Genomic DNA, 13,681 nt, shown 5'->3' on the forward strand with positions numbered 1-13,681 from the left:
TCGCATTTTTAATTTTCAAGAAAGTTAAGATCAATAACAAATATATAATTTTTAAAATATATAAAAAAATAAGATATGTAAAAAGAAAATTTAAATGATGATTTAAGACAAAAGAGATTTGTAGAAAAATGATTAAAAGTAAATTATTTATAAAATAATTAAGTTTTAAAATAACTAAGGGTAAAACGGGTATTATGAAATGTGCACACCAAAAGAGGAATCCCCTTTATTGTTAGAAAAATGATTAAAAGTAAATTATTTATAAAATAATTAATTTTTAAAATAACTAAGGGTAAAATGGGTATTATGAAATGTGGACACAAAAAGAGGAATCCCCTAGAAAAATGATTAAAAGTAAATTATTAATAAAATAATTAATTTTTAAAATATCTAAGGGTAAAACGGGTATTATGAAATGTGGATGCAAAAAGAGGAATCCCCTTTATTGTTATATATATATATTATAGAACACACAAGCGATGTCGCGCCTGTGTATTCGCGTTTTTTAATTTTCAAGAAAGTTAAGATCAATAACAAATATATAATTTTTAAAATATATAAAAAAATAAGATATGTAAAAAGAAAATTTAAATGATGATTTAAGACAAAAGAGATTTGTAGAAAAATGATTAAAAGTAAATTATTTATAAAATAATTAATTTTTAAAATAACTAAGGGTAAAACGGGTATTATGAAATGTGGACACAAAAAGAGAATTCCTCTTTATTGTTAGAAAAATGATTAAAAGTAAATTATTTATAAAATAATTAATTTTTAAAATAACTAAGGGTAAAACGGGTATTATGAAACGTGAACACAAAAAGAGGAATCCTCTAGAAAAATGATTAAAAGTAAATTATTTATAAAATAATAAATTTTTAAAATAACTAAGGGTAAAACGGGTATTATGAAATGTGGACACAAAAAGAGGAATCCCCTAGAAAAATGATTAAAAGTAAATTATTTATAAAATAATTAATTTTTAAAATAACTAAGGGTAAAACGGGTATTATGATATGTGGACACAAAAAGAGGAATCCCCTTTATTGTTATAGAAGATAGATTTTTAATTTTCAAGAAAGTTAAGATCAATAACATATATATAATTTTAAAAATATATATAAAAAAATAAGGTATGTAAAAAGAAAATTTAAATGATGATTTAAGACAAAAGAGATTTGTAGAAAAATGATTAAAAATAAATTATTTATAAAATAATTAATTTTTAAAATAACTAAGGGTAAAACGGGTATTATGAAATGTGGACACAAAAAGAGGAATCCCTTATATTGTTAGAAAAATGATTAAAAGTAAATTATTTATAAAATAATTAATTTTTAAAATAGCTAAAGGTAAAACGAGTATTATGAAATGTGGACACAAAAAGAGGAATCCCCTAGAAAAATGATTAAAAGTAAATTATTTATAAAAGAATTAATTTTTAAAATAACTAAGGGTAAAACGGGTATTATGAAATGTGGACACAGAAAGAGGAATCACCTAGAAAAATGATTAAAAGTAAATTATTTATAAAATAATTAATTTTTAAAATAACTAAAGATAAAATGGATATTATGAAATGTGGACACAAAAAGAGGAATTTCCTTTATTATTATAGATAGATAGATTATAGATATAGATAGATTATTATTATAGATTATAGATAGATAATTGACAAAAGTTAAGATTATTTACACACAAAAATAAAAATAAAATTATGACTAATTTAACCTTGAAATTAACAAAATATTTTAACCTCTGCATATATATAACATAATATAATATTTTATGTAATATAATATACTAATAAATAGACAAATTTGTTTGTAACACATAAAAAACTGAAAGATTGGGTTAAACTTCAAACCCTAAAGTATCTTCGCAACTTATTCTTGTTGCTCCCGCCCTCCTGGTCATCTTGATGCTCCATTGCAGCCTCCACGGTGTGAGTTTACTCGTTGTCATGTTTTCGCAGCTTCCATCCCTAACGAGTTTTACTCATTCTCACGCAGTTTCCATCCCTAACAAAATTTTCATGTTAAATCCCTAACCAAGTGTTTACTCGAGTTTCATTGTTACTTCTCTCTTGGTAAACTTTAAAAGAGAATTAATTTCAGTTTTTCCAATACTTTTTGATCCTTTCTGAACTTCTGCTAATCCTTTTGCTTGGAGTATTCTGCAAGCTTCTGATAATTTCTTGTGGGCAACTATTATCCTAAAGAGTTTAACACTTTAATCTATATATGTTATTGAAAATTTATTTTCAAGAATGTTGAAAACACAAATCATCTGCTACACCGGGTTACACCGAATCCTACGTTGACCCGGGGAAATTTTGGTTCACCTTTACGGTGATTACTGAGACATTTTCCTTTATTATGAAGAGTTTTCCAATCACCTCTGGGCATTTAAATATCCAATTTATTGTCCAAATAGGTGTTTGATATGAAAATACTAGGCTTGACTGACAAAGAAGTATAAAGATTCTATCTTCTGTCTTTTTTTTTTTTATAGATAAAGTCTGTTATGTGCTTTGAAACTGATTTGCATCTCTTCTTGAAATTTTGTAATTATTTTATGTCTAGAATCTCTGTTGATATTGCTACCTAATGGGAAAGTTGGGTAAAAAAGCGAGGAAGTTTGCGAAAAAGAATTTGCAGTCAGTTTTGAGGAACAAAAGGAAGTTAAATTCCAAGTTCAAAAGGAAAGCTTCAAAAAGTAAGAATTTTCTAGTATTGCATATATGATGATTTGTTTACTCTATATCACATGTTATATTGGTTAGGATTCATATGTTTTATTATAGTTTATTTAGTAGTTATATTGTCTGGGAATGCAATTTGCTTTTATGTGGGTGCACTAAATTATAGGGAAGATGTGTACTCATTAGTTTGAATTTTTTATTTCCTGGAAAATTTATTGCCACAGGAGATAGCCATGATATTGAAGAAAACTTAAAGAATGATACAATAAATCCATCAAATGAAAGGTAAATGGTTACCTAAATATAATTATCTGTTGATTTTATTGACATATTCACTTTGTTTCTGTTTCTATTATACTCATTTGTATGTTTTTGTTTTCAAACATCCTTTTTCTTTTATTTGGTAAATTTTGAACTACATGGGTAGTTCCCACCAAAACATTGTTTTCAAAGTAATTAAAAATTCCATGAATTGCTATAAATTCTAATAGATGAAAATGATTGGTGGTAATTTGATAGCAAAATTGTAAGAATTAAAAAAAAGAAAGTGCAGAAAAAAGTAAATGCTTGCAGCCAATTGAAATTCTTATGGCCCCAAGAAAACTGAAGTTGAAAACATGGCTTTTCTTTCTCTCCTCCTGAATTACCTGTATAAAAAAATTGTTCTTACTCCTTTAACAAACTTTCTTTCTTATTTTTTTTATTTAAGAGCAAGTCCTTTTCCCAAATGGAGAATCGACTCATATAAGCAGATCACTTGGCTTTAATCGTAACTAACTTAATCAGAAGACTATCATAATCCATCGGTTTTAATACACTCAAATTCCTTAGCTGGTTGTACATGGTATCATACTAATTAACTGTTCATTTGTTGGTATCAGAAACATAGTTGAAGGATTTCAAGACACTTCTCTTGATGCTATATTCAGTGAAGATGACAGTGAAGTTCTTGGAGATGATTCTGAAAGTGATGGATTTCTTTCAGAGGTTTAAATTCTAATTTATTGCGAAAACACTTGTTTGTTTTACTTTTTCTTTTGCCTTAACTATTGTATATTTCATGTACTGATTTCTTGAGCTTGTGAGCAGGACTCAAGCTTTTTACATGATGCTGGAAGCGACAGTGAGAGTGAACATTATATTGAGAGTTAGGATATTTCTAGCTTTCAGTTTAAACTCAATGTAATTTCCCCTTTTTACTTGCTTTTGATTAAACCTTGACGTAAGATTTTTTTTTTTAGACAGCAATGTTTCTAGTTCCTTATCAGTGCAAAACAGAGATATTTGTGCTGAACTTCTAAAGAAAGCAAAAAAATTGAACAAATTGAGAGAAAAGGTGATTTTCCTATGACAAATGGTCTTATGGTGGATTTTTGTATTTAAAATTTATTTGTTGATTGGAGAGTGGTTCATTGTTCCATAATATCATATGGATGGACACCTTTTTATTTGATTTGTACTTCTTTTGAACAATTATGTCATGCTAGTGCCTTTTTTCCTTTTTTAGTAAATAAAATTATTGGATAGAAGAGAATACAAATGAAAATAAAACTAGGATAAGAACACCGTGACAGGAAAAGGTTAAACAACACTGAACAAGTCTAACAATATTTCAAGGTTCTGTCAATATAACATTACATGAAATATCTTGTGTTTGATGTTGAACCTTGAAGGATTTTCTGTTCTATCCTATTTGAGCCTTACAAAGTTTTATACGGTAGTTGAAACGTTTGGTGATCTTTTTTCCCCTTTCATACTAAAACTTTTTATTGGAAAAAAATAATTGCACATAAGTAAAGGATAAAGAATACTCGAAGACAGAAAAAATGTTAACAAACAGTGAAGAAGTCTAACAATATTACAAAGTGATGTCAAGCAACAATAACATGAAGCATTTTATGTTTTATGTTGAATCTTGAAACACTTGCTGTTCTGCTTGAGTATTATCTAGTTTAGTAGGGTAGTTAATGCAAGATACACATTCTTCTTACAATGGGCTTGTCAGCTCTGCAAGAACTAAAACATGATAGGCCAAGGAAAGAGAGGAATTGGAGTTGTATGTTTGGTTGCTGAATTTCATGGTGGCATATTGTTATTCTTCATTTCTTACCATTTTTTGTTTAACAAATTAGGTATCTGTTTCTGTTTTTTGCTATCCAATGTTTGCTGTTCCAATGACTGACTTATCCTTTTGAAATATCCAGGACCCAGGGTTTTCAAAATTTCTAGAAAGTTATGATATGAAGATTGAAGAAACCCAAGACGAGGAGGTTGTGAGTAGACTTATGCCTTATTTAGCATTGGCAAGAAAGTTACTTGGAATATGTGCATGAATTTGTGGTTGAATTTGCTTGTGTGACAATTGCGGTGTAGACTATTTGTTAGATTTGCTAAGTGGTTAGTTTTTCCTTCTTGGCATGGTGAGGTGTTATAGAAACATGCACTCATTGATGGACTGTGTTACAATTGAATGTCATAGTGTTATCTGAGATTCCAACCTCACATTTCTATTTCATAGTATTTGTAGAGGAATTGGAAATCTTTATGGGAGTATGATAATGGCTTACAATACAACAAATAAGGTCTTAGAAGGAGGAATCGGTTGAGCAGCCAAGAATCAATGGGCATTATTCAAAGTAGCGAAGTATCAAGGGAGGTAGCTAACTAAAACCGAAGTTATTGAATGGTGGGAGGGGCAAGAGAGAGGAGTAGCTTGTATTTTGGAAATTCAATAGAAGGGAGAGTTCCAGGTCATTTTTGATCACTTCCTTTTATCAGATTTGGACCTGTCACTGGGCGTTCTAACTATAATAAAGATCAACTACTTTCCCAAATTTTGAAAATTTTCTGCATCATATAGAATTATACGTTGTTGTCTATAATACTTTTTAATGTTTAGTGAATTTCATGTTTTATTGCAAGAATTTAGCTCAGAGGAAAGCTATGCCCAATAATATTTACTTTTAGAATATTTTTACTTAACTTCTGACCAACTTTGTAAAAGCTGAAAGTTGTTTTTATTGTACCTATCTGTCACCTAGAGTCCTAGGTGCAGACCTTTTGTATATTCCCTTTTATATGTTTGATGTAAGAACACACATATCATATACATGTATATGAATCTTTTGAGAGATCATTTCTCAAGCATCCTTTTTCTCATATTTTCATTGTCACAGTGGTATTAGAGTGGGTTGATCCTGCTCTAGTTGTTATTGTTCGACGAGAAGCTGTTGTTTGCTACTGTTCTCATCGGCCACCATCTGTTGTTGCCAACCATTGCCATTATCTCCTGTGGGCATCTGTTGTTGGCCTTTGTAGTCCTTTGTATCTACTTTTCTGATTCTCCATTGCTGGTGGAAGTGCAAACCATAAAACACCTCTTGGGGACCCTTTATTTTACGTTTTTCCTTCTTCTAAATGTCTTTTGGACTTGCCATCACTTTTTTATAGAACTCCCATAATTACTTAAAAAAAGTTTAATGGAAATAACTACCTCTCTTGGTCTACATCAATTTTGAGCTTTGCTTCTTTGGCCAAGGTTTCCATGATCACTTGGAAAAGGAGAGTACTGAAATATCACTAGAAAATGTGCAATGCAAGATGGGTTTTCAGCATTGTCCTTTGTTCTGGTGATTTGTGAAACCCATGGAAACTCTCTGAACGTTCAAAACTTATAACTCCTTTTGAAACAAGACTAGGTATATTTTAAATGATATTCAATGATTTTATGATTTTGTTTATAAACTGGCATCTCTTAAACAAACACATCATGGATTTATTTCAATGTCGAAGCCCAATTCCCAATTGAGCACTTGAAGGTGTTCTTAGAAGTTTTTATTGCAGATTAAAATCATGAACCAAAATTTTGATAGTGTTCTGGATTAAATCCTTATCAGTGTAGAAGTTCCTTTGGTGGAGAGTGTAAGAACATGGCCCCCTCATGTTCCCACCCTAATTAGAAATCTACATGAATTTTTTGAATCATCTGCCATTGTGTCTACTCGGGGAAGGGGAGGCTGTAATGGTCACTAAGGTCTTCAATGTTTTTATTTTAAGAAGATGGACCATACACATAAGAGAATTGCTTGTCTTTGCTTGGTTATCTTGACAAGACAGACAATGTCTCGAAATTTTAGATTGTTGAACTTGAACCACAGTCTTTTGATGAAGAATATCTGGAATATCTAGGGTTAAAATCCAATAGCTCAACCATTCACACTGCTTGGTTTGTACTCAACTTACATTTCTCAAACCGTTGAAAGTCAAAGTCCATGCATACTTGATTTAGGTGCTTTTGATCTTATTTATGGTAATACTTCCTTGCTCTCTTCCATTTCTTCTCCTAGAGTTCCTCATTCTATTAATCCTAGAGTTCCTCATTCTATTGATTTAGCTCGGAAGTTAGTTAAGTCTCCCTAATGGGTCCAAAGTTGTTTCCTAGGGGGTTAGTCAAGTCTCACTTTCTCCCTTAAACCATAATTGTGATCCTTGTTTCTTCTACTTGCCCTTTTAACCAAATTTCTCTGTGTCAATTAATAAAGTGATTAGATTGTTTATTAACCTTTAATGCTAATTTTTTGACTATAGAAAAATGTGGTATGGGTCAATTGATTGGTGGAGGACATGAATCTAGAGGACTATACTATCTTGAAACCAACCCTTATGTGTTCCCGTGTTCTGCATCTTCTAAACTTTTACAAGAGCATTTGAGTTATCCACACTTATCAAAATTGATAAACTTCTGAAGGTTACCAAAGATGAAGTCTTAGAATAAGTAATGTCAGCGAGGGAAAAATGTTAGATCACCTTTTCCAAAGAGAACTGAAACAAGATCTAACTTTGCTTTTTCCACAATTCATTCTTACATCTGGAATCCAAGTCACATCACTTATTTTGGGTTTAGATATTTTTTTATAGATGAACACTCTAGACTTGGGTTTTAATTAACGAAAGATTGATATGAACTTTTGTTTATCTTTGTGTCTTAATGAAATAAAAATCAGTTTGTGCAAATTATCAAGATTTTGAGGAGAGATAATGCTAAAGAATACTTCTCTCTTGGCTTTTTACTCTTTTAATGCACGACCTTTTGCATTAGTCTACCTATCCTCAAACACCTCACAAAATTAGTACAACAGAAAGGAAAAATATCATTTAGTTCAAGTTATCATTGATTGTCTCCTTCATTCTCCTCTCACCCCCTTTGTCTTATTTGTGTTTTCACCATAACTAAATGTGTACATGAAACACCTGATCATCATAGATGGAGATAAACTATGATTGTTGAAATATAGGTTCTTGATTAGAATAACACATGGGAGCTAACGACTCTTCCACCTCAAAAGATAGTTGGATGTAAGTGGGTTTACACCATTAAAGTTAAGCCAGATGGTAATCGCCTTAAAGCTAGTATAAGGATACACATATATAAGGTCTTGAATATGGTGATACTTTTTCTCCTGTGGACAAAATTACCACTGTTCAACTCTTCTTTGCCATGGCTGCATTTCACCAGTGGCCTCTCTATTAATTGGATAAAAATTACCTTTCTTTTTATGGTGACCTAGATGAGGAAATTTACATGGACCAACCTCTTGGATTTGTTGCTGAAGGGAAGTGTGGGTTAGTTCATAAATTATGTTGATGTCTTTTTGGTCTTGAACAATCTTCAATGTCTTCACTTTTGTATATGGAGTAAGAACACACATTTACTTGAATCTTTTGAGAGATCATCATTTCTCAAGCACCCTTACCCATATTTTTGTTCTCAAGTAATATACTAAATAGTAGAGCTACTATTTCCATGTATATGTTGTCATTTCATGTTCTCTAACTTTGAACTTTGAACTTTTTATCCAATTATCACTTCTATTAATGAAAAATTGACTGTTTTCTTATTTATGTGGTTCAGGGTTCGGATGATGGAAAAAATTTAGGTCTGGTGCAGCCACTTGATAGCAATAATGCATGTTCTCACGTGGGTAAACATTTGACAAGTGCATCTGTTTATTCATTGTGTAAACTGGTCAAAGAACAGAATAGTGTTGCTGCTCTTACTTGTCTCATAAATGCTTATAGGGAAGCATGCCACAATGATTCTGAAGCAACCAGTGTCAGTGGTTGTGTCTTTTCTGATGGCATTCAGAAGAGTGAAACTTTCTGCAAGATAATACTGTTCATGCTACAAGAGGCTGATGCTACATTTAGGAGGTTATTGGGAATATCGAACACTAGTTCTAGGAAGGAAGCTGTTTTGGACCTAAAGAATACACCAAAGTGGTTGTCTCTTAGACCGCTTATTAAGTCATACTTAAGAAGTACCGTGTTTCTCCTGAACCAGGTCACTGACTCTGAATTATTGGCCTTCTCGATTTGTGGGCTCAGAACTTCAATCATTTTTCTGTGTGCATTTCCATCTTTACTGCGCAATCTTCTTAAGGTATTCTTAAATTTTGTACCCACAATTTTTGTTTGAAGAGGAATAAAATGTCTCTCTGTCATACAAACTGTCTTGGCGTTAATTTCTAGTAATAGCAATATGTTCCATCCAATTTGGTTGATGCCTGGATGACCATGATTTGATTCTATTGATACTATATTTGTGGTTTGTGTTTAAAGGAAGATTTTATATATGTACCTTCTTGACCTTTTGGCCAAGATGTGTGTAATGCCAATCTCATGACATGAGATCTTCCTTAACTTGCACTTGAATCTATTGCAGATTTCTATTCATTTGTGGGCAACGGGTGATGGGTCTCTATCATCACACTCCTTTCTCATTATACAAGATATAGCTTCTATGTCTAGCTCTAACTGGTTCGACTTCTGCTTTGTCAAAACATACAAAGCCTTTATTAGTAACTCTCAATCTGTTGAGCGAAAGTTTGAACATATTCGTTTTCTAAGGAATTCCTTTGTGGAGCTGTGTTGTTTAGATATGCAAAAGTCATCAAACAAAGCAATGACATGTATATTGCATCTGGGTAAGATATTGCAGAAAGGGTGGCAAACCAAGAAGAAAGTAAGCTTCAAACAATTTTAATATTGATGGCCTCCTTTTATTAATGTTATGTTTAATGAAACATTCAATTGAAGAATTAACTTCTACGCAAGTATTATATTACCATGGTGAGGTAAATTTTCTGATATTTTGCCTTATATTTTGTATACAGGAGGTGGTTAAAACAATTTGCAGTTGGCAGTACATCAATTGCATTGATATGTGGGTTACATTAATATCAGCTAGCATACATGACTATGATCTTCAGCCATTGCTTTATATGATTGTACAGATTATAAATGGAGTTGCCCTCCTGTTTCCCGGGCCTAGATATTTACCACTGAGACTCAGATGTATCCAATGGCTTAATAATCTTTCTGGTTCTAGTGGGGTTTTCATCCCTGTTACATCGTTGGTGCTGGATGTTTTAGAATACAAAATTGCCAAGGATAGTGGGAAACCTGGCAAAGTATTGCAACCTATGTCTACTGTAAAGGTCAGAGATGAATTTAACAGCCCCCTCGCCCCCAACTTATTAATTTTTCTAGTTTAAAAAATTATACTTATCCAATATCACACGGCCTCTGAATTCTTAGCACATATTTGGACCATCTACTTCATTGTAGTTTACAGTTTAAATTTAATGCAGCTTCCAAAGCATTGGTTAAAATCACGTGGCTTTCAAGAAGAGTGTGTATTATCCGCGATTGAACTCCTTTCAGAGCACTTTGCTCAATGGAGTTATCATATATCTTTTCCTGAGCTAGCGACAGCTCCACTTATACACCTAAAGAAGGTCTTTGAGAAAACTTCTACTGAGAGTTTCAGACGTGTTATCAAGCGTTTCATTGACCAGGTGAGAAAACAATCATGTTTTCATGTCTGTCTATTTAGAGTATATTACATGCCATCTTGAACTTTGAGATTTAATTGAATGCATGTAAGGCTAGTTGAATCTTTAAATCACTATCACATAGCAAACTGGCTATCATAGCTGTAAGTTCTGTTAAGAGTGTAGATAAACTTGTGTTGTATGTCATTTCTTGGCAGCCTTCCCTTGCTTGATGTTTAAGCATTTTTGCCCTTCCCTTTGTCCTTTTTTAAAAAAACAAAATTTAAATATAGCCGTCTCATCCATCTCTTTTTCCGTTTTCTGTTTGTGTTGGGTAAATTCAGGTGGAGATAAATATTGACTTTGTGCAGAAGAAAAGAGAAGAGGTGCCTTTTTCACCAAAGGATCATCAGTCCGTTGAATCATTTCTTCAGGTTATCTGTCCCTTAAATTCATCTTTGAATCAGTCTTCTAGTCAGTCATATTTGTGTGACTACACTAATCAAACATCTGATTTGGCAGGTTGAAAAACGAAATGGTAACACTCCATTTACACAATACTACAAAAACATCATGAGCAAGGCTGCTTCTAGGAATTCAATTTCAGATAGAAAGGTATATTACTCAATCACTTGTCTCTTCCAAGTTTCTTTTTTGTATGGCCTTCCTCATGCTATTGAGTCCTTACACTCTTGGGATACCTCATCGTTTATTGCTGTATGAGGGATATGTCACTCTTGGTAATTGACATGGTTGAAATTGTTGGAAAAATTAATCTAAATTTCCAAATATTAATGCAAGTGCTATCCAAGAGGTAGTGAATGTATTTTGACTTTGGGATATATCAACTGTAGTAGTGAAAGGGCTGGTGGAGAAGGGGCAGTCCACAGTCCTTGTGAATGCCTGTGAGAATCTGGACACCCTATTTTGGGAAATGACAAAAAATGTGAATCTGAGCCGGAAAATGAGGTATGTTAGAGGAAAGATTGTTGGATGGTGGCTAAATAGGTGTAGCTGGACCGAACCCACTTAGATTCAAAGTTGAATATTTCGGCTAAGGAAACTATTAAAAACTTTTATGATACCTCATGTACTAACATACAGACAGACGAATACTCTTCTGAATTATTTACATATTATATTTACGAGAGATAAATTTAAGTTCTGCTACCTATGCACATGAATTTAAACACTATACATAAACCCTAAAAATTTAGTACATGGGCTTGAGCTTTGAAACGCAGCTATTCCAGATTTCTTGCAGTTTTCGACAATGTCATATCTTTTGATTACTTTGTCATTTATCAAAGTCACCATACAATAAGCTTTTACAAAATTTGCCATTCATTTCACCTAGGCTTACATGATTAGTGACTTCTCAACTGTTCATTTGTCATTAATATATTTAATACCGCTTTGCTGATGAAAAAAAATTTCAGTAATACGGACCCAATACTAAATTCCCTACGGAGAAAGGATTCATTTGAATCTTTTAAATTTCAATAATCTAAGTGTTGTGTTTCTGACATTATCCATGATTTGTGTGGCAGTCTCCAGGCAAGGGAAAGAGGGGAAAGCTACATCCAAATGGCAGGACTGACATGGTGTCTACTGACTCTTGATAGAATCTTTCTTTGGTGATCCGATTCTACATGAGGTTGAAGAATGTAATACAAAAATGGAGGTTAAAATTCTTCATCTTTTCCAGAGTTGTATGTTACTGGCAAAACACTTTAGCAAGGGATGAGTTGTATCTTCCGATGTTTTTGGTAGGATAAAATTTTCTTATGTTGTGTTTGGATAAGATAATTTAAAAAGGCTATTTATTTATTTCAAGAATTTAAATTTTTATACACTAAAATGTCTTGTTTGGATAAAGTAATTAGACATAAATTAAAATTTAAGAAATTTTGATAGGTATTTCAAATGAAAAAATGGAAAATTTTCAAATATCTTAAAATGTATAAGAAATTTGAAATTCTATTTATTTTCACTCCATTTACTAAGGTCGAGTTTAGGTTGAAGGTTGAGTCTATTGTGCTTGGGTTGATGAATTAGATGGGTTGTCTTGGTTGAAAGTTGAATTGATTTAGTTAGGGTTGATGTTTGAGAAGAATTGGCTCGAGTTGGATGTTGAGTCAAGTCGATTGGGTCGAAGGTTGAGACAAGTTAGCGTAGGCTGAAGATCGTGTTAATTTGGCATAAACCAAATATCGAGTCTTGACCTAGGAGAAAGAACTAGTTGAGTCATGGTCGGAGGTCAATATGACTACTTGAGTTGAAGGTCGAGTCGATTCGTCTTGAGTAAGATGTCAAGTTGAAGGACAATTCAACGCAAGACGAAGGTTGAGGCAGGTTGGTCTGAGTCGAAGGTCGAGTTAGGTTGGTTCGGGTTATTGGTTGATTCGGATGTTCCTGGATCAAAGGTCAAGTCGGTTGTCTAGGGCTGAAGGTTGAGTTGGGTTGGCCTGGAACGAAGGTTGAGCCATGTTGGCCTAAGTCGAAGGTTGATTTTGTTTAGCCCGTCTCGTAGGTTGAGCAGAGTTGGCCCTATATGAAAGTTAAGTTGAGTTGGCCAAGGCAATAGGTTGAGACGAGTTAGTCGGGTCGAAGGTCAAACCATGTTAGTCAAGTCAAGTTGGTTTGGGTTGAAGGTTGAGTTGAGTTAGTCTGAACTATAGGTTGACACATGTCAGTTTAGCCAAAGGTTGAGAGAGTCATTGTTCGATGAAGGTTAAGCTGATTCTACAATGGTGGTCAAGTCATTTTTTCATAGGCCAAATGTTAAATCAATTTGTCCTAGGAGGAACGATAAGTCAAGTTGGCTGTGGTCAAAGGTTTATATGAGATGGTCAAGTTGAAGGTGGTGTCGATTAGACCTGGTCTGAAGGTTGAGATGGATTAACCCGTTTTGAAGGTTGAGATGAGTTAGCTCGGGTCAAAGGTCGTGTTGAGTTGGTTTGGAGTAAAGGTCAAGTCTAGTTGGTCCAATCTGGAAGTCGAGATGAGTTCACTCAAGTTGAAAGTCGAGATGAGTTCACCCAAGTTAAAAGTCGAGATGAGTTGATTTGAGTTGAAGATTAGAGGACAAGTCGGTAAAGAATGAAGGTCGAAATGAGTCGATCTGATCGAATGTCGAAACATG

At 33.0% G+C, this 13,681-nt stretch overlaps 1 protein-coding gene across 4 annotated transcripts; it reads left to right on the top strand.

Annotated features, from left to right (window-relative positions):
- Nucleotides 1-1,835: 1,835 nt before the first annotated feature.
- RBL (Noc2p family) lies at nucleotides 1,836-12,397 on the top strand. Of its 4 annotated transcripts, XR_003604031.2 has the most exons (15): nucleotides 1,836-1,945; nucleotides 2,586-2,718; nucleotides 2,929-2,989; nucleotides 3,586-3,691; nucleotides 3,794-3,851; nucleotides 3,946-4,040; nucleotides 4,909-4,977; nucleotides 8,616-9,143; nucleotides 9,426-9,725; nucleotides 9,877-10,200; nucleotides 10,354-10,560; nucleotides 10,881-10,970; nucleotides 11,059-11,151; nucleotides 11,391-11,505; nucleotides 12,087-12,397. XR_003604031.2 is itself a non-coding variant. In XM_028068868.2 (14 exons), exons 2-14 carry the CDS (start codon nucleotides 2,610-2,612, stop codon nucleotides 12,156-12,158), a joined length of 2,112 nt encoding a protein of 703 aa, XP_027924669.2. In that variant the 5' UTR covers nucleotides 1,836-1,945; nucleotides 2,586-2,609; the 3' UTR covers nucleotides 12,159-12,397. The 4 variants fall into 4 exon arrangements, 3 of the variants coding, with proteins under 3 accessions (XP_027924669.2, XP_027924671.2, XP_027924670.2); XM_028068868.2 differs by lacking the exon at nucleotides 11,391-11,505; XM_028068870.2 differs by lacking the exon at nucleotides 11,391-11,505 and having other exon boundaries at nucleotides 4,909-4,974.
- Nucleotides 12,398-13,681: the final 1,284 nt, after the last annotated feature.

The sequence above is a fragment of the Vigna unguiculata genome, chromosome 4 (genome assembly GCF_037176805.1).
Source record: "Vigna unguiculata cultivar grain cowpea cultivar isolate G323 ecotype 2 chromosome 4, ASM3717680v1, whole genome shotgun sequence".
NCBI classification, from domain to species: domain Eukaryota; kingdom Viridiplantae; phylum Streptophyta; class Magnoliopsida; order Fabales; family Fabaceae; genus Vigna; species Vigna unguiculata.

Excerpts from the sequence above, each read along its gene's own strand:
- RBL (XM_028068868.2), top strand. The coding sequence starts at position 2,610 with ATGGGAAAGTTGGGTAAAAAAGCGAGGAAGTTTGCGAAAAAGAATTTG. Across the intron at positions 9,726-9,876 it reads GGTGGCAAACCAAGAAGAAA|GAGGTGGTTAAAACAATTTG; the intron begins GTAAGCTTCAAA and ends TTTTGTATACAG. Across the intron at positions 11,152-12,086 it reads ATTCAATTTCAGATAGAAAG|TCTCCAGGCAAGGGAAAGAG; the intron begins GTATATTACTCA and ends TTTGTGTGGCAG.